Source organism: Pieris napi, chromosome 13, assembly GCF_905475465.1.
Source record: "Pieris napi chromosome 13, ilPieNapi1.2, whole genome shotgun sequence".
Classification (NCBI taxonomy): Eukaryota; Metazoa; Arthropoda; class Insecta; order Lepidoptera; family Pieridae; genus Pieris; species Pieris napi.
This window is the reverse complement of record NC_062246.1, coordinates 350396-371251: the sequence shown is the minus strand read 5'-3', so window position 1 is coordinate 371251 and position 20856 is coordinate 350396. Positions and strand designations below refer to the sequence as shown.

Here is a 20856-nt window from a genome sequence, read left to right as displayed (position 1 = left end):
TGCGGAGAATCATTATTGCTATGAAATGTTTAAAGAAATGTCTATAGTTATTTGTTTAACGGAAAGATACTATGTATGTAAATGACTGCGTCCTGACTGAGTTCCAGTTTATATAAAATCCGGGGAGCAGTGCGCTTATAAAGCGGTTAACAATTAACTTTGTAAACAATTTTCATAATGGCCACAGCCGCGGCAGGGCTGCCACCGCAACGCGACCGAAATAACCGCCGCTAACACGACCTCTGTTTAACCGAAACAATTTATGTATATGTTTTACTGAAACAGTTTGGAAAACTTTTAATACTGTCTATGATTGTTTATGGTTAGTCAGATGACCGTTGTTTTGTGATAACGTTGATGAGAAAGAGCTGAGCTACACTGAAAATAGCTGAAAGAGTTTGGCATGAATACATCGTCAGAATGTTTGAACGAATTAAGAAAAATTTCAATTGACCCACAGTTATAAATCATTGAATTAATAGTTCCGCGGCATGTTTTTGTAATCACAACCATGAAGATGATGTGAAATATGTCGCGTTAGAAGTGTTTTAAACTCGTTCAATTGAGGTAGGGCCGCCCTTAATTCGGACGCTGAAAAGTCAATCCAACTAATCTTTCTGTCACTCCGTTTTCCTGTATACAATAGTCAACCCTACCGAGAACGCCCAATTGGAAAGAGCAATTCCCTCCCCACGAGAGCAGTCCGTCCCTTTTGCACGTGCCTCTCGCACGTTTGAAGGGGGCTAAGTGCGGCAACGTCGCGTACACTTGATAAAGTTGTAAACTAAGATCACGCTTTGATAATAATATTGAGAATTGTAGTTTGATTTGTCATAAAAGTTGAACTGGGGCAGAGATTATCAGGTCTCAGCTCAAAGAAATAACGAATTATTAGGTAGCTGGGATCGAAACAAGCCTGCGTTGACTTATTTTTTTATAATTCTGTCTTGTTTAACAAAAATATCAAAATGTGGCCATGTGGTCACTGGGAGAATTACTTTAAAAAACCCAGTTAAAGACTTCTTAAGCCCTACAATGGAGAGATGTTATGGTTAGACGAAGCGTCATAAAAATACCTTAATTAATAGTGATTATATATTTTGCAATAAATTTACGTGGTTTTACAAAGTCCCGCCCGCGATATTATTGTTATTGACAGATTAGCTCAACCGTTATCGTCACGTCAGTTCGTCAATTATTCCACTATTAATTATAAAACGTATGATACTAATTTTTATATAATTAACTTATTATTAGGCATGTATTTAGCATTTATAATTTCTTCTTAAAATCCAGTACAACCGTTTTCGGTATTTGGCAATTTATATAATAAGTTTCACGGTAACCTGTCTTAACGACAAATAAATTATTAAGCAAATTTAATATGTAAAATACATGGAAGTGTGAAATATATTTTTTCCTACCGTAGGTTTTTAATTTTCGAAAAGGAAAATCCAAAAAAATAGTCCTTATAAAAGAAAATATGTATACAGTTTTGCAAACAAAACATAATTTCTTTTTTTAGTATAAGCAAAAGCTATTCAAGTTTAATAATTATAATGAAATGCATTTCAATGTTTATTATAACAGATCCATAGATCGCGAAGCTCCGCTGAAAATAAAAAAGTTGTGTTTGAAACTTTAACCTCATTATTGTTACGTTGTGCGTAAGTGCGGCAACGGCGCGCGGTTTTTGGGGTTGCCTGATCGTAGAGAGCTTTTGCTCCCTGTTAAACGGAGAAAATATATTTTTCTGTGTACCTCTTACATAAATAGTACAGGAACGGCACTAAGTAATTGCTTGTGTGATATTATTAGATAGAGATTTTTTACTCATAAAAAGATTACCTAGTATTTTAACTTAAATCTCTTATGGCTGTAAAATTATTTTTACCACGCTCATATTATATATTTGTCTTGTCGTTCCATAGTTTTGTAACAAGCGATAACATGCTTTATTTTTGGCATTTAGTTTAAAATCATTCGAACGAGAAAAAAAATAGTTTAATTTATAGTTATGTCACCATGCTATTATATTATGCATTAGAGTAAATTAATGTGAAAAATTATTCAAGTTGGTAATTTTATCGCGCGCCTGGTCACCCGACGGCGAAGTGAGCGGCAGTCGGCCATGGGCTCGCTTTGACATCGGTCGTGACAGCGTGCGTGGATTTCGCGCCAATCGCATTGAAAAGTTTTTTTCTACAACTTATTGTGTAGTGAGCGTGAACTAGGGTGTGTTTATGTTAAGTTTATACTCTATGGTAAGATAATGTGGTGTCTCGAGTTTCTTAGAAGTGAATACGGCTCCAGGATATGTAGTAATTGCTCTATGGATTATTAGACGTCTGTATTTTATTGTTTTTACGGCTTTCTTGGTGAGTGTTGGATGTGACGTAGGGATCATGTCTATGAAAACATTTTGGATATTTTTTTTATCTATGGTCCATAAGTAACTTTCATAATAAATGAACAATATTATTATGTATTTAAAGCAAATATTAAACATACAAGAAATTGAATTTTAAAAATATCACTATTTATTTTAAGGGCAGAAAGATTACTTTTCTTTCCGTAACCGTGAAAAACAATTTGGTAGGACGTTTAGTGCACATTTTAAGCCATTCATCATAACTTTGCGTCTTTAATCCGGAACTTTTATAATTACTTAGCTACAATATTCGTAATTACTCTTACAAGTTCTTATCCATGAAAAGTTGGAATACAAAAATGCAAATATAAATGAAATTAAGATAGTGGAATCTCTGCCCTTGCTTTTATATATGTATTATATTTTTAAAATAGTTAATTACCTACGCCGTTTTATTCACGGTACACGATTTAATATTGAATTTTCATAATTTACCGATGGAAGCCGAGATATTGTAAGAAAGTTAAACAAAACAAGGGTATTGTAATAAGATTGTTTTATTAATTTTATTACAACAACTTGTACTATCAAGATTTATGTAACAATTACAATTATTGTAGTTATCTAGTTTCATAAGAGATACCTACGCCATATTATAGTCTCTGCAATAACATTTAAGACTGCACCCCGTGAACAAACTTCCTGTAAAATTTGCGACAATTATAACGATCAGTAATAGTAAATGGAGCGGTGGTTATTTATAGGTACGTGTAGTTGACGAAATACTTTTACCAATTACTAAAGATTTCTCAAAGGAAACTTTAATTTTTGAAAAATCCTTTTTAATGTAATAAATTTATATTAAAAAAAAAGTGATATAAGCGGGTTTTTGTTCGTAATTTTGTATAGTACTAGTACGGGTACGGGTTGAATAGCTTCAAGTTATAGCCTACATAATTTTTCTCGTCAACAATAGCTCTTCAAAGTGTGACCCCAGACATAACAAGTCTCAAAGATATATAATCTGTTTCTAAATTATATCAACAGTGTATTTAATTTAATAAATACTAACTTTGGAAGACTCAGCCCCATTTCTTCAGCTCCTATATCGCAGCACCACGTCAGTGAAGCTATTCCTTTGAATATTTTATTGGGTTGCGAATAAAAATCGATTAGTTAGTCAACTGGGACGCGATAATTGCTTCTAGCTTTCTGTAATTGTGGCTTGGGCATTTTGAGGAAGCGGCTTTTTATTCGTTTTACATTAAAATGTCTTTGGTAGGTTTCGGTGCGATCCTTTGTGAGACAGTATTCTCTTTTCTCACATAACAATGTACAGTCAAACGATTGTAGGGGAAAGTGTAATCCACCATTATCACCGGATGGCATTACACAAAGTGCCCCGGGGTGGAGGTGTCGAGTTCGACTCCTGTAACGTGACACGAACATCCGTCCCCGGTGTCTTCACTGTGATTGAAGTTGCGTGATCCAAGACCTTTCACACGCTAACATCATCATCTCTGTCTGCCCAACTGACTTATTTTATTTTTGCTCTCAGACAATACACATGTTACAAGGATGTCCTCCTCATCACGGCAAGGTTTCTAACACCACTCGGCGAAAGGTCTCCTGAAAATGTGCACAGAGTCATTTTTCTTGACAATCTTACTGTAAATCCGACACAATCTGTTAACAGGAACATTAAAAGATATGACAGAAATAACAGTAATAATAACACCAATTCGACTTAAGGTCCTTCAAGAAAAGAGCGTTCCAATACTTAAAAGGCCGGCAAAGCACTCGCGAGGCATTGAGTGTCCATAGGCGGCGGTATCACTTAACATCAGATGAGCCTCCTGCCCGTTTGCCCCCTGTTGTATATAAATAAAATAACAGCATTTTTCTTTATACAGCAACAATAAATTAAACATCAATTCCTTTTGCGATGAGAACTTTGTAAAGACCTTGTTTAATCGGAATAGGTACTCACATGAGCTAGTTATTCTCAGTAAAGTAGGTATTGTAATAAATGATTCATCCCAATACATTCCTGCATAATGTGCTACACATATGTCTATCTAACATATACACGCTTTGAACATATAGTTTCTGTTACGGTACGGGGGAAAACACAAAGAAATGTATATTCACTTTATATATAACTAGCGGCCCGTCCCGACTTCGCACGGGTGGACATTTATTTTTTTAATAATTTTGTAGATTGATATTGAATTGTTTGAAAAAATATTTGAATTAATATGTTCTTTAATATTGCGGAACATTTTTGTCTCTATCATCAATAGTTTTCGTAGCGCATGCGATGAAAGATATTTTATTTTACACCTTTTAATAGGGATCCTTATTTTTTTCTTGCAATTAAAATAGCCTATATTAATCAGTGATAATGTAGAATTTAAATGGTGAAAGAATTTTTAAAATCGGTCCAGTACTCTTTGTGCCATTTAGTTACAAACATACTTACATACAAATCTTTCCTCTTTATAATATAGAAGATACACTGAAGTTTTCCTTTTGTGAATTACTTTAAAATCATAATAAGATTGTACTTCTCTTTTTTTTTGTTAGTATAATTATGTATTGAATTATATTTGTTGTGTGATGCCAGTGTATGAATCTTGTATGATTTAAATGTCTTTATCTCTTGCAAAGGTTTGATTAACAAATGAATGAAGTTTAGTATATATTTTGCATTATCAAGACAGTTTCTTGGAAGCAAGTTGTGTAGGAAAGTTTAGTGTAGTCAGCGTATGTAAGTAGACATTACTATGCAGGAATGCGAGCTCCATAGAATATAGAATGCCGCATCATGGCGGCGCGCTGTCTACGCGACCACTAAGAGGTGTTTCACACGAGTTGCGTTAACTGAGGACGAAGGTGCTTATAAAACCCTGGGTCTAGATGAAGCTAGGACAATCATTAATTGGTGTAGGTTTTATTAGTTTCGCTATTAAAAAAGTTAGCGCTTCATTTCTGTAGTTTTTTTTTCATGAAACAGAGGGGCATATACCATTAATGGCAAATTATAAATAGTGTGAGCGTGTATATTAGTCCCGTCGGAGAGCCATATATTAGCGGATTTTTTTAAAAAAAAGTTTCAAGCCATAACTATGGCTACAACTGAAGATCTTAAAACTCGCTACAAAAATGATCTTCACGATTTTATCTATAAAACTTACTGGTTTTTGAGAGAAAAATCAAAAATCCTCAGATTTTGACTTTTGACTCCAAATAACTTTTCTAGTACACATAGGATCGATGACGATTTTTAAAACTTTACCGCACTCCGAAATTTTTGTTATTTGACGACTATTTTTATGTCTAAATTGACCGGACTATATTAAAAATTTCACGCGAATAGAAACCTCATTCGCCAATTAATTATTAATAAAAAATTGCCAATACACAAAAATTAAACATAAACAACGTGTGCAATAGCCCGAATTCTGACGGATCGTTTTTAAATCACAACATGTGGCTTGTGTGAACCGACTATAAGTTAGTTTCCAATGCACGGTTTACCTCTGTCGGTGAATAATTAAATACACTTTTTTCCTTTAACCTTGATACACACTATCTGTTTAGTGGGAATTTTATCACTAAAGTTATCTAATTAATAGTAATTATTGATTTGAAAATCATTGTTACTTCGCGAATATAGCTAGGAGTCAGGAAATTCAATAACACGAAACATGTTATTTGTCCTATATTACTCTATAACAGTGTTTTCCCAACGTGGGGCCACGCTCCAGAGGGGGCAATTTGATTGTTAATTGGGGGGCTATTCGAAAGTTTATTAAACATATTTGGAATTTTAATTTCAGATTTGTATTGTTTTGAAAATTTACTTACTGTGTTTCGTTAACAATTTTCTAGTAATTTCTTCCGATAACCTTAAGTGAAAAACTAAATTTTTAATATTAAAAATTATGTATGTTATAAGGGGCATAAGAATTTTAGAAAGTCTAAGGTGGGGTACGGTACAAAAAAAGTTGGCAAAACACTGCTCTATAATAATTATGGCCTTATTTCCTACCTAATATATTAAGATCTCAGAATACTCACAGAATTGCTAACTTATAACATTTAGGGTCTGTTTCACAATGTATGGATAAAGTACCAAATAGCTATGTAACACATACATTATTTGGAAGATAAATTGTGCTATTTGACATTCATCGGACTCATAGCTTATGATGGACTTTATGTGACGAATAGCGCTATCTGACAGTCGTGAAACGCAACAATAGTGTTTATCCTACCAATAAGTAATAAATAGCTAATTTAGAACTTATGTAGAACTTATCTGTACATTGTGAAACAGACCCTTAGTATATATATGTATTAATGAACATAAACTATAGTTCCCAGGTGATATGGATATGTATCAGATGTTTGTATGTTCGTACGTCACAGCTGACAGGTGTGACATCGGTGCGGTCAAGGCTCGACTCCCGGCAAATACTTCCGATCAGCTGAGCTGCTTCATCGATAATTGTCTTTTGATTAATTTGATCACATCCTCAATGAAGTCAACCGCCTCGGTAGCTCATCTGGTCACGCGATTGACCTGTCAAAGCCATATAAAGACGTAAGGTTAAATGTATGTTTAAAGTATATGACGGGCATAAGCAATAACTTGGTATGTTTATATTAGCAAAAAACGTTAACATTATTGTACTTACTTTTTTAACATTTAAGCTTTCTCTGTATTGGTTTTTATTTTGCGCAATAAACATTTAAAAATCATTCTCCATCTAAATTTTCAATTATTTAATCAAATATGTACCTAAAAGTAAATCCATTAAGGCTCTTAGTCCAATAACAAATACTATTTCTAAGTTAGGAAATCTAAACAAAAGCTCGTTTAGTACGAATGACGTCCAAGATTATTTAGATATTGTCTGAGCCCATTCAGTGACAAAAACCTTTTGAGGAAACAGCCGGGAACAAAGCTAAACAAAACTCAATAATCTATTAATGTTTGTAAACTAGTCATATTAATATGATTTTTACTGAATTACTAGCTGACCATGTATATTATTTCTAGGAAACATTTTTATAGTTCAATGAAAATAACTATCTACAACAATGAAAAAGGGGTTTATCATAGAGGGGTGAAAATTAGGGGTTGTATGTATTTTTGTATGCTGTATCATAAAAACAAAAAAAAATCTCAAAAAAAATAAAACCACCCCTTATCACTATCCGGGGTTTGAAAGATAGATAGTCGGCAACTATCTATCTTTCTCAGAATGACTGAATATGCATAAAAAATTTCATAAGAATAGATCGAGCCGTTTCGGATGAATATGGGAACGAACATTGTGACACGAGAATTTGATATATTAGATTATTATATCTTTGACTCGGAATTATGTTTAAAAATATACAATTTTAGCCTCAACTCATAACTAATAAACGAATATACATATTGCATCAGTGGTGCGGCACCTGCCCGCCAGCTGTCCACAACCGGTTCGAATCCCGTCGCGTGCACCTTTACGATTCTGACCCGGATTTTTAGTTTATATTTATTTTTATATTCTTGAAACCTTCATGCCATTTGGGCCGATCGCGATCGAAGTTATGTATTTTTATGATACCACTAAAGAAAGTAAAGATGTGATGCTTGTACAGAGTACAGATCTTTTATCATTTAAATTAATTTATTTGGATGCCATGTTCATGCGATTTCAATAACAACATATAATAATTAATTAATTAGCACTGTTATGAAGCAATTAAGACATATATATTTATTAAAACAAGCCTTTTATTTATTTGTTTTTAATACCTTGAAAAAAGAGTTGCCAACATACGGAATCAGGGTAGCGCCCTAAAGATTTATTATCACCTAGCCCTTATTGGAGAATCGTAGAAAATTAATTGATATATCGTTTGCATTTAGGATATTTAAGAATCAGGTTGATTGCCCCAACCTTTTGTTTTAACCAAAACTACTTAGATACGTCCCAGGCGTCCCATCATCCAATTTGTCCCTCCTTCCAGAAGAACGAGTTTTGGCCAAAACTCACTTATATCTAGATTGAGCATTCTGATAAACGAGCTAGGTCTGGATAGTTGCCCTCACGCTTTGAAATTGATTTTCCTTTAGTTTTTATATTTTTTTATCTCTTCGTGTATGTTATGTTTATGTTATAGCTTGACACGCAAATATTTAATTTAACTTTTCTTGTACCTATGTAATAATGTGCCGAGTGCCAATGCTCAGATATTATACATAAATAAATTTAAAGAATTTACATACATAAATGTTGCGAATAAATGCAAATTATATTTCACGACAATTGACATATGACCATATGAAACAGTTCTTAGAGCATCCTTCTTTCTCGTTTCTCGGTTAAATCGTTGAAAATGCCCTTATGTAGCTCGATGAGCCCTTTTTTGCTGTGCAAGCGCATCGGACCACCAGCGACGGTAACCCTATACATACCACCTACCACGATTGCAAGAGAATGCAAATTATACCACATCTTAATAACGTTGTGCTAACGGCTTTAGTGAGCTTGAATTTGGCATCGTTTTAAATAAACTCTTGTTTGCACCACTACTGTTAAGATCAACCTTCCTGAAGAACGTATAGTTTATGACCAATTAGTATTTTTTAATTATTAATACGAATATATTTGGCGTTGCTATTGTGTCCGTTTGTAGGGTATATCGCACTGCAAATGATATAACAGTAAACCTCCTTATAACACATATTCATATAACGCGATTTAAATCTCTCGTATACCCTTATACAACGCGGGGATTGCACACGTTATATTTCTGTACTGTGACATTTTAATGATTTCCACATACGAGTATATATTTCGGTCATAACATAGTTTTTTCTTAATATTCGGATCAAATCCCTTGAAGCGAAAATAGTTAAACGTACACTTGTACATAACGCGGTATATGGGGTATCATAATACTCCTACAGCGCGGTTCCTATAACGCCAAGCAACCTACCGTGTTATACGAGGGATAACTGTATTTCGAATATATTTCCGATTTGTTACTGTAGTAATTGTAAAATAACTTAAAATTGTATAATTGCATAGGTTCGTATAAAGAGAGCAATTTAACCGTAAAGGCAGAATAAGGCGATCAACATTTTATAATCAATTAAAATGTAATTATTATACGATTTTGCATATGTAATTGGTTGCTGAAATTACTCGTGTTTAATCGATTTTTTATTGAATTCTTTGATTCCTAAAAGACTTGAGATGCAAATCAATCACATATACCTAAGACGCAATTAAGTCTAATTATCTCTTGGATTTCTTAATAGGCTGTGCTTACTTGAAAGCGCCCTTCGCTGGCCAGATGTCATTATTATTGAGAAAGAAGACCTAATTTGACTACAAAGGCTTCAGCATCATAGCCAACACATGTACTTTTAAAAAAGATATTAAGAGATAAATTAATAAAAAAAGCCTTTAAGTGTATACCAAAGTATACAATAATACTATTTTGATTTCTAAAAAACAAATAGGTAGGAAAGAAGGAAATCCGTACAAAGGCGTAGGCCTCCTCCATGGAATGCCACTATTCCCTTACACAAGCTCCCTGGAGCCACTATGGGCTAGTTTTGGAAAAGTCGTTCTCCCATCGCATTTGGGGTCGTCCTTGGCGCCTTTCGGATCTTTCCAAGGTGTTTCTCGTTCTGTACATCTTCCGTCTTGAGGTTAGCCACTTGTCCCTGTCCACGTTTGAGGGGACGTAGAGGGGTATTTTAATATCCAAGTTTTTGGATATTAAAATACCCCTCTGACAAACTTATGATTTATCAAATTTAAATTGTTGTGGTCCATCCATTTGTGCTTCCGGCAATAGACAAAAAACAGATATTTACAATTACAAAATCAGCTGTACGAAATCACATTATAAAAAATTAAGTACAAAGAAAGCAACTACCTGCTTTCTCTTTGTCGCGAGTTCGATTCCCAGGGCGGTGAAATTTGATTTGGAAAGGGTCCCGAAGGATGCAAGGTGTAAATGCGTACCTGCACTAAGTCACTGTAGCGTGGAATCGATTCGCCCTTTAGTTAAAAGATTTTTGCCGAGCTTTACAAACTTATTATTATTTCTCACACCAAATTTGCAACTCTATTAGATGAAAGAAGTAAGTTGAAGATTAAAAATATATTGAGTTTTACTGACATTGTATGTTTAATTACTATGAGTTACATATGAATCTTATAAAAATTAGTTTAGTCTTCGATAACACATAAAACTTTTTTTAAATAAAATATGTTTTCAAATACCCCTGTTATTAAATGGAGATGGGTTATTGATTATGTAAAATTACTTCCTCTCACAACCCCCGACAGTTTAACCCCTTTGAGATAAAAAATGTAATAAAAAATATCCTAACGTTGTCAATAGGTTAGACAAGCGCTTGGATATTTTGTTCTTAGATTACGTTCAAGTACTCTTTTGTGCTTTTTATGTTTAATAACTTAGTTTATATGCAGGTTTAAAATAATAATAAAAAATATATAATCTTTCAATAAAATAAATTTTGACTTAGAATTAGTGTCACCAAAAATTCGTAACCCTCACAAAGAAAAGCCGTTCAAACTAAATTTACCCTTACAGTTTTAAATTTATACAAGTGTAAACGTGATTGTGAACAATAAGTGCCTGAATATGTGCTAACGAACTGTCAATAATGTCAAAGTGTAAACACAAAGACGATGGCCCTACGAAATGACATGGATTCCAGTTTCCTCCCGGCGGACCCGCCGCCACTCTCGGACGTTCCCTACCAGCCAAAGACAGACCTGGCCTCGGAGTACTTCAACACATTCAACCAAATATGCGAAAACTATCGAGACGACAGGATCCCGGACCAGAGGCCACCGGACCTGAGGCCCGTAGATAGCATACGCTCATCGGCGGATACCCTCCGAGTCTCCTCCGAAATCCTCGACGGCAGCAGAGAGTTCATAAGCACGGATTTTCAGAGGCTGGACTTCAGTGAAAAGTTCTTGAAGGATGAACAGGTTTTTCAGTTTGGTCAGCCGGATGCGTCTGCGCTGCTCAGAGTGCGAGCGAGACGGAGGTATAATGAGGAGCACGGAATACCGACGGTGACCAGTCAGGAGAGTGGGGTAAGTTGGACGCGAAGATTCGTATTTCACATCTTTTAATCAGTTGATCCTCAATCAAAGGATCAATAAATCCGAGATCTCTATTTAAACATATACATTGAAATATATATTTGTTAATACGTAACACGTCATAATATGATTATGTCGTAGCGAGTATATGTCCCCGCCCACGTGCAGCCAAACTTGTCCCGCTAATTATAATAACAACGTAAACACTACGGAAATAAACGCGTACACGTAACGAGATTTTAGATCATAACATTTTTAATTTGCTTTAATTGTCAAAAGTCTAGCACGTCACATATACTGCATTTTCTACATGTTACAATCTATCTATTCAATATATATTATAGTGAACATACATTTTACTCATTAGGTATTGGATAGGCGTTAAAAAATGTTTTTTTTTTAAATTAATCAGCCCACTAGCGCATCTATATCAAGCTCTGGATTAGTAGCGTTTATTCTGTTTGTGAAGAATTGGAATGAGAGGTGCTTTGATTGTATTTATCGAATTAAATAACACAATGTGTGTTGTCAACTGAAAAACTATTCATTACTATTAACAAATTATAACAATCAAATGATTCACTTTCCACTGATAATGTAATGTTTTAATCACACCTGCTGTAGGTTAGATTAGGTTAGACAGGATTTATAAAATCTATCTATTGATAGTACATGTCGATTGTGGAGCGATTGTATTACTTGCTCCATTAGCGGGCTTTCGCGAAATTATCGTATCTAGTTACGTTTTGCTAAGAACTGCTTTTTATATATTTTCAACTGACTTTGAATTTTTTATTTTATCAGGAGATTTCATCCATAAGTGGGCACGGTATGATTTTCTCTCTGAGAAAAATAGTAACGCGATTTGCGTCCCTAATATAACGCAGAGATTTCTCTATAACGCGATCCGAATCTACCGCGTCAAAGGAGGGATTACTGTATATTATGACATATGGCCGTAGGAGTCTTAAAAAATAGACTTAATAAGTTTTTAAGGTAATTGCAATTAAATTGTATGTTATCTGCGAGATATAATATTGATTGGTTACTAGGTTATTAATCATAATAATTTAAAAGATAGCATAATGACTTCATCGAAATGTTATGTGTTTCCTTCTTTACCTTTACTAATAATTAAGCATATTTCAACGGTCTAAATTGTTTTGGTATATTATATTCAAAAAGGCATGTACATAAGTTTATATCGTCAAACCAGGAATGGGGGCCTGTGTAAGTGGTGACGTCACAGGAATAGGTATGCTTACTACAGGGTTAATAATGCGTGACGAAAGCAGCAAACATCCTGATAGCAAGTTAAGAATGAAATTTTTGGACAATGTCATTGTTTTAATCATAGTTTTCCTTATTAAATTTGATCTAAATGTGATAAGTGTACGAAAGTGGGAAGCTGCGGCTGGCGAAGGTAACACTTAAATATGATTGCCGATGTCTATAAATATTGGGTGAGTCAGTTATCCAGATATAACAATGCGTGCCATCGCCTTCCGTTAGTTTATTTGTTAATCTAGAAACTTTCACCTGTAGAATATAGCCTCAACGAGTCCTCTATGACTATAAAATCTATAAAAATCCTTTTTTTTTTAAATTTATCAGCCCACTTTGCATCGATTTAAGCGCAACCGCGGCCTGTAACTAGACGACAATAAGAGCAATGCAATAATTTCAATTAGTCAATTTCCTCGTTGTAAGTTGTAACGGCCGAGTTGTTTGCTCAGTGCCTAATGTAGCGAACAATGTCCGTGCGTACACCGCTGTGCATTTTATAACACACGATTCATTTATTTTACTTATGTTTGTCATTACTAAACATTGGAGGGCAAAATAGATCGTTCTTAACCTTCTAAAAGAATATAATAGTCGTAAGGTCTGGGCCTCAGATTTCTGTATCTGTTTCATGATCATTTGTCAATAGGCAAGTGAGATCAGCCTCCTGTGTCTGACACACGCCGTCGACTTTTTGGGTCTAAAACAAGCTGGTTTCCTTCACCGTAAAGTGAATGTTAAATGCGCATATAGAACGTCCATTGGTGTACAGCCGGGTTGAACCTACGTCCTCAGGGATGAGAGTAGCACGCTGAAGCCACTAGGCCAACACTGCTGCAAAATTACTTAAAATCCATCTATACTTTGACAGAAACTTTTAGTTTGACAGAAAGATCGGCTTCTTTGACACATTTTGTCTTTATTATGACAAAACGCTAGAATTCACTCAAAGCGTGAATTTGTATCAAGAAAGAGTTCTAGCTAGTGTTGCCCAAAATCGGTCTTGGTCTTGCAGTCTTGGTCTTGTTCTTGCGTTTTTGCAAGACCAAGACCAAGACCAATACCAAGACCGCCTTATTATAGCAAGACCAATACCAAGACTGAACCCTGCAAGACTTGAGCAAGACAATACTTAAGCCTGCAAGACTCTTGCGTCTTGCAGTTAAGACAAACTGAGATTTGGGCGTTATTAAGTAGGTATTTGGTTTCAATCCCGATTTTGATAAGCGTTCCCCAGTATCAAAACCGTAGGTATCACAAATCAGAACACTAAACTAAGGGCTGCAGTTGTATTTGTAATTGGCAACGTGCCGCTCGTCTGAAAGCAATCTGAAACGTATTGTATTGATTAGGTAGGTAAGTACTTATTATATTTCAACAATTTATTAAGTAGGTAGCGTGTTAATACTCACAAATCTGTTCCCTAATAACTTTCTAGCAAAGTTCATACCTTGTAGGTATCTACCTATAATAATATGTTATGCTTGTTTATGTCTAATGTGCAGATCTAACGTTAGTACTCGTAGGTTGGTATGTGCTTAAAATTATAGCTAATAAAATTATATAAACATCATGTAGGTGTGAAACTAATGTTTCAAAGTTTATATTATTCTTCTATTTAGCAAAATTTAAAACTAACAGCGAGTCGAGTAGGTCTAGTAACAGTTTCTACGGCAGCCAATACTATGGTACAGACGCCAGCACATCAAGCTACTACAATCTATCAAATTTCTTCAACAGATTTTCAAGTTTATCGCTAAAGAATTAAGGTTCAAAGTTGATTGGGGAAATGTGACGTTCTGCGAATAAACTGTTGGTCGGTCGGTGTATTAAATACCTACTTATTTGATAATTTACCGACAAAAACGCCGCGGTTTGCAACAAGTGTAACACAGCATTTGACACTGAGCGCCGCATTCGCCGACAAAGAGTACGGAAAGAGGCACACAAATTTTTACCTATTTTGGTTGGGTTGGTATAGGAGTATAAAATTAAATGACCTTGAAGATGTCCCAGCAGTAGGTAGGTATAAATTGAATGCTCTGAGTTTCTTTTATTTAAGTACATTCTCACACTGGCTTGAATTCGAACACTACAGCGTTAAAAGCTGTCGGGCGAGATGATAATTAATAACTAAGTAGGTATTGCATCTATTGAATTGCGAATATTTTGATTTCGAAATAATCATTGTTAATATCGGTAAATGATAGATGGTGAGTGATACCTAGGTACTAAAATGTGAGCAGCAAGATTGAAAAGTGTATATGCCATGTCAGTGCTTTCAATAAGTTTATTTTAAAAAAGCTCTCTAGTAAGATTTAGAGTTTACCATTCAATTACACACAACATATTATTGAAAAACAAAAATTATGTAAAAGATATTTAGACTGAGTACTTAGGGTCGATTCGACCAAACAAGAGTAAATCTTAATCTTAGAATAAATCGTCAGTTAATCGAGAGTAAATAAATTTTACGTTTTACCAACTACAAATTCTAAGAATAGTGGGCTTATTCGGGAATTGCAACTATACCGCCGTTTCGCACGGAATAACAGCTATTCCTAGAATAATTTAATGGCGTCAGTCAGTCCAATCAGCTGATTTCTGTCATTTCACAAATATGTATTCTGTGTTTTAATTTCAAGTCGACGCAACGCACTAAATTAATAGTCTGGCATTGTATAATGAAACGTGTAAACAATTTAGTATTTATTTATTTATTTTTAGATTTTTTATTTTCTATAATATTAGAATGAAATTCAACTAGGCTCAACAGAAGTTCCTTTTTAGACGAAAGCCTCAAACAAACAAGAAATAAAAACTTTTTGTTGTCGTTTGACACCTGTTAAAAGCTACTTTTTCACACTATAATACGGCAAAATCGAGTTGAGTTGTATGCTCTTACACTGTCCCGTTGTAGAACAACATTTATTTGCCGAGTTTTATTTTCGTTCACCATTTTCTTGCTATTCGCGTATTGTTATTCCTAGCGCAATTATACTATCGATTACGTGGACAAACGACTATGGATTTACTCGAGATTAAAATCATGGAATAGATTATTCTTGGTATAGTTACTCGTGTATAAATTGAAGTTTGGTCGAATCGACCCTTAGGAAATTAGTAGAAAAAATATTCTATCGTGGATACCTAGTTATTAAAAAGTGGATATACGTTGTGTTTACTTAATTTTATTTTTCTGTGCTAATGCCAACATTGACAACCCCACCAACATAGGTAAAAATTTAGTCCGCTTCTAGACTTTGTGTTGCCGCCGTCGCTTTCATGTCAAAGGTCGCCGCCACTGCCCATGTTCTAAAGAATAAAATAAGTTTCCGGGTGCTCAGAACGGACGCAAATAGATTATGTTGTCCTCGCAAGGAAGAATGTAGTCGTAGGTAGATTTTATAAAAATTGTTGTAAGTAATAAAAATATACCTAGTTTATATTATTACTAGCTGGCCTGGCGAACATCGTACCGCCTACCAGTCGATTTTTTATTTGTTTAAAATACTTATTCTGCTATTCGGGACACCGGTCTAGCTAGTAAGATAAAAAAAGAAAATTGATAAGACAACAAATACATTATGTCAAAAAATAAAAATTTACCTTCCCGGAACCTCTCCACTAACACTTGAACTTTATGCTATGATATTAAAGTTCAAATTCACTTTTAAGTATTATTACGAATATTTTGTATGGGAATATAGAAAAGTGTTGTTTTTAGACTGATTCACTCAATTTTATTTTAATTTTTCTCCGTAAGAACCATCTTCGTACTTCAAGGTATATTATTAAAAAAAAATCAGAGAAATCGGTCAAACCGTTTTCATGTTATGTCGTGACAACGGAAAACGGGTTTCATTTTTATATATATAGATTACCTATTATACCTTTTTAAAGGACATTGCACTGCAAAATTGGAAGTGGGTGATTTTAACAAACTTGAAACGTGGAAAAGCTCCAAATATGAGCGACGTCATATTGCTTTACGCATTTTGTTTTAAAATCATCGAGAATTGCAGTGTCGGTTTATCAACTTCTATCGTACCTACTCTAGTAGCGACTATTGTCTTCAGCGATGATTTACTAAATAAATAAAAATAATCGTCGTGTAGGTACGACGATTATTTTTCTAAGGAATACAATTTTGTTGTAGTAGGTACCTACATCGTTTCTTACTTACACATACTTTAACGACAGTACCTACGTAGCAAAGCGCGCCAGTCACGAGTACGACAAATTGCCTAAAAAATGTACCTACGCACACTGTAATGAAATCTGCTTATCTCAACACAATGCCTGTAGCCTGCCTGCTATTATTGGTTGATGAACATTGTACATTGGTGAATGCTCCAGGATAGCCCGCAAGCCCCCACAAATAGCAATAGGCTAATAGGTATTTGCAAGTCTTGCGAGACTTGCGAGACTCTTGCTGCAAGATCAAGACCAAGACCAAGACTGAGAGCGCAATACCAATACCAAGACCGAGACCAGGTGTATTGACGCAAGACAATACCAAGACTGGCCTAAGTCTCGTCTTGGTCTTGCATTTGGGCAACACTAGTTCTAGCGTTGTTAACCTTATATGCTATATTTAAAAGTATGTTGTACCTAAACTCACTTAATTTAAAGTTTATTGACATATTGTTAATAGAACTATTTTATATACGTAAAAATATGTCCAGCAGTGTACAGAGACAATGATCGCAATTACCCGCGTGCTTTCCACTGGACAATAGCGACATATACGGCTGCGAGTGTACTTTTATGGTAACAGGTTCAAATCCCTTGTACCGCTGATTTGTACATGTGACGAATTCGATTTATAATACACGATTGTTTGACGATTAACATTCTGGTTGAATGAGGTTATCTATTGCCTATGTGGATTATTTAGAAGCAATTTAAAATCATCAACTAGAGACCAAACGGTAGTTACCTCGTTTGCGATTGCATCATGAACAAATGTTGGTGGTTTAAAAGCGGAACTGTGGCAGTGTTGCCCTAGGGGTTTCAGCGGGTGACTCTCATCCCTGAGGTCGTAAGTTCGATTCTCGACTGTGCACCAATGAACTTTCTTTCTATGTGCGCAATAAAAATTGCTCGAACGGTGAAGGAAAACATCGTGAGGAAATCGACTTGCCTTAGATCCAAAAAAACGACGGCGGGCGTTAGGCACAGAAGGCTGATCACCTACTTGCCCATTAGATTTATAAATGAATCATGAAACAGATACAGAAATCTGAGGCCCAGACTTATAAAAAAGGTTGTAGCGATGATTCTTCTTATAGATCTTTGTATATGGTAAGATATATAGGGATATAACATTTCATATAACACAGTACCTGCTTCGAATACGAAAATCCCACCTGATTCATACAATATCTTAGCTGCGTAGATTACGCGTATCAGTTGAATATCAGAGATAAGTTGCTCAAGCAGTGACTAACAGCATTTATTGTGAAATTTCTATATTGTCTGGCTGTTTTTGGCGCTACAAACTTAACCGCTCGAGTCGCCGTACTTGTAAGCTATAGATTTATGAACGGTGAACTTAATTGGATATTGGTAAGGGAAAGCTCCTTCGCGCTTTAGTTAATAATTGAATAGTTATTAATTTGTTATTGACTCGATCTCGTATTTCAATACGAGTCAGTAATGTCTGTGTGTTTACCAACCATTTTTGGCCATACCCCACATTAGCCGTTCTAAAATTCCTGTAACATACATAATTGTTAATGGTAAAAAATTTAATTGTTTATTGATTAAATTTTTTTGGAAGAAATTACTAGGTTTCAAAACATAATTAAAAACTGTAACAATCAAGTACAGATGTAAAATTGCAAGTGTGAGTGTGAGCCCCACGTTGTGAAACACTAGGTTAACTACATATAAAGAAAATATTTTCCTACGTAGAACACGCGGCTCAATAATGATTCTTGATAGATCTTAAACTAACCTGAATCTTATGTGTTTCAGTATGGCAGTGATGAATTCGGCCACGATTCCCCGAGCCGGTATGCGTCACCAAAAGGCGCGGGCGGGGGTGCAGCGGGCTACCAGGAGCCCTATTATGGTGGCGAGTGGGCTTCGGGGTACTACCAACCACCGCCACCGTATCATCATGACCCTTATGCCACATCACCTGGTGAGTATACATTATAGGAGTTCCAGGGTCAATTCTTGAATTAATTAATAAGCTAACGACAAAACTTAATTTGAGACATTGATCTATTTCAATATTCGTAGCTTTGATGTGGCAAATTTGGAATTATGTGGTAACAAAGCTTAGCTTTTGGAATCCCTATTTAAGTTACATGATAAGCCTGCTGATACCGGCGATCTCTAAATAATTCTATTTAGCATAATAGTATTTTTTATTCAATTTATTTATTTAGTATATAAAAATTACGTATCCAAATCTAAAAGGGAAGAAAATGTGTATTTTATTTCATGTATTTGTTGTATGATATTCCCACAACAACAACTTAAAACAAAATTAAACACTTAAGAATTATTTCCATAGAAGTGTTAGTAAAAATATGAAGATATTTTTATCTTCCTACCGGAAGAATCTTGAGATTTGGTTTCAATGAATCATAGTTAACATGATGCATCAGTTAAATATTAATAATTCTTTTTAAAATCTCGCTTGAGATTGCCCAACAATAATTTAAATTTCAACGGAACTTTCAAACCCCTCACAGCCTGTCAATATTTATGTTAGATACTATAGATATATATAATTGATAAATTCATCTAAATCACTTAGGGAGAGCGTTCAAGTATTACATCACGCAATTTTTGGACATTATTTCCCCCCCCATCCCCCATGTAACGCGCCGTAACGTTTTTCTACAGTACTGTACCCAAGTATAGTAAAACGTTTCGTGACCGCCTAGTGACTCTTTATGTCTTAAAGTTACTATTATATTGTGTAATGTACTGGAAAGTCGAAAATAATATTAACAATAACGCGTAATTCAATCCTCCCCCCCAATACGTTACGTAATATTTGAACGCTCCCTTATTCGTAATAGATAAACCTTCTTAAACAGAAGTACAGAGTACTATTTGTGAAGTTAACCATGTGATCGTACGATTCCAGGCATAGGGGCGGGCGCGTCTGGTGAGCCGAGCGCGGCGGGCGGCGCAGAGCTACCGCTGCCCCCTATGTCGTCATTTAGAGCAGCCGCCCCCGTGCACTCACCAACAGACCCAATGCTCGTCGCCAAACCCACTATGCAGCCGGTATGATATTCTTCTTTCATCTTATAGGTCCTGAATTAATCTAGACCGACTCACTCTCTCTACTCAGCTTTTTTGCATGACAGTCTGGTGAAACCAGAAAAAGGAAAAGATGGAAATTTTAAACTGTAATGAGCATTATCAAGGACAGTTTATTTTATTTTGTTCATTATTATATACTTAAATTACTAATAATTATTTAGAAGATTCTACAAGAGAGAAAGAGAGAAGACTTAAAGAGATATTCTTCTATTTTCGTACAGATGTACGGCGGAGCTGCAGGAGCAGCGGTCAGCGGAGCGGGCGAAGCCGGCTCTCTGTCTTCTTACGGGTCATCGCCCTCCACACCCGTACATTCTCCGCCCCCGCTGCATGCGCGGCTGTACCCGCCACTCAAACACTCGCCACATCACCCGCATCACGCGCATCATAATGGACAGGTATCGTATTGAATCCTATTTAACGGGCTTTTAAATATCAAGAGGTCGTTGTTTAGTTCTTGTTAAGAAAGAAAAGTGTGATTCGTTGTGATTAAATTCAATATTCATTAGGGAATACAGAATTTTTCCAAAAAGTATCTTTTATTTTTCTCTACAATTTTGATTCAAATAAAAAAATTGGTATTTCAGCAAGCAAACTGGGTATCATCAGGAGTGTCATCACCACCCAGTGCGTCGACCCCCCACGCACCATTAACTAATGCGGTGCTCCCCAACGGACACCATGTCGGCGTGTTCCCGCCACCGGTTATGGTAAGACTTCCAAACAATTTTTGGCAGAAAGATTTCT

At 35.3% G+C, this 20856-nt stretch overlaps 1 protein-coding gene across 9 annotated transcripts in view; it reads left to right on the top strand.

Annotated features, from left to right (window-relative positions):
- LOC125055187 (protein daughterless) overlaps nucleotides 1-20856 on the top strand; it is a 63096-nt gene that overhangs the window by 35223 nt on the left and 7017 nt on the right. For 4 of the 9 annotated variants that reach the window (XM_047657506.1, XM_047657504.1, XM_047657505.1 and 1 more), the window contains exons 1-6: nucleotides 2114-2264; nucleotides 11009-11523; nucleotides 18799-18967; nucleotides 19928-20070; nucleotides 20331-20507; nucleotides 20697-20819. In XM_047657506.1, the coding sequence (XP_047513462.1) occupies nucleotides 11107-11523; nucleotides 18799-18967; nucleotides 19928-20070; nucleotides 20331-20507; nucleotides 20697-20819 (1029 nt within the window). In that variant the 5' untranslated portion in view covers nucleotides 2114-2264; nucleotides 11009-11106. Of the gene's footprint in view, nucleotides 1-2113; nucleotides 2379-10993; nucleotides 11524-18798; nucleotides 18968-19927; nucleotides 20071-20330; nucleotides 20508-20696; nucleotides 20820-20856 lie in introns of those variants that run through there. The other 5 variants (XM_047657508.1, XM_047657507.1, XM_047657501.1 and 2 more) reach the window with 4 other exon arrangements.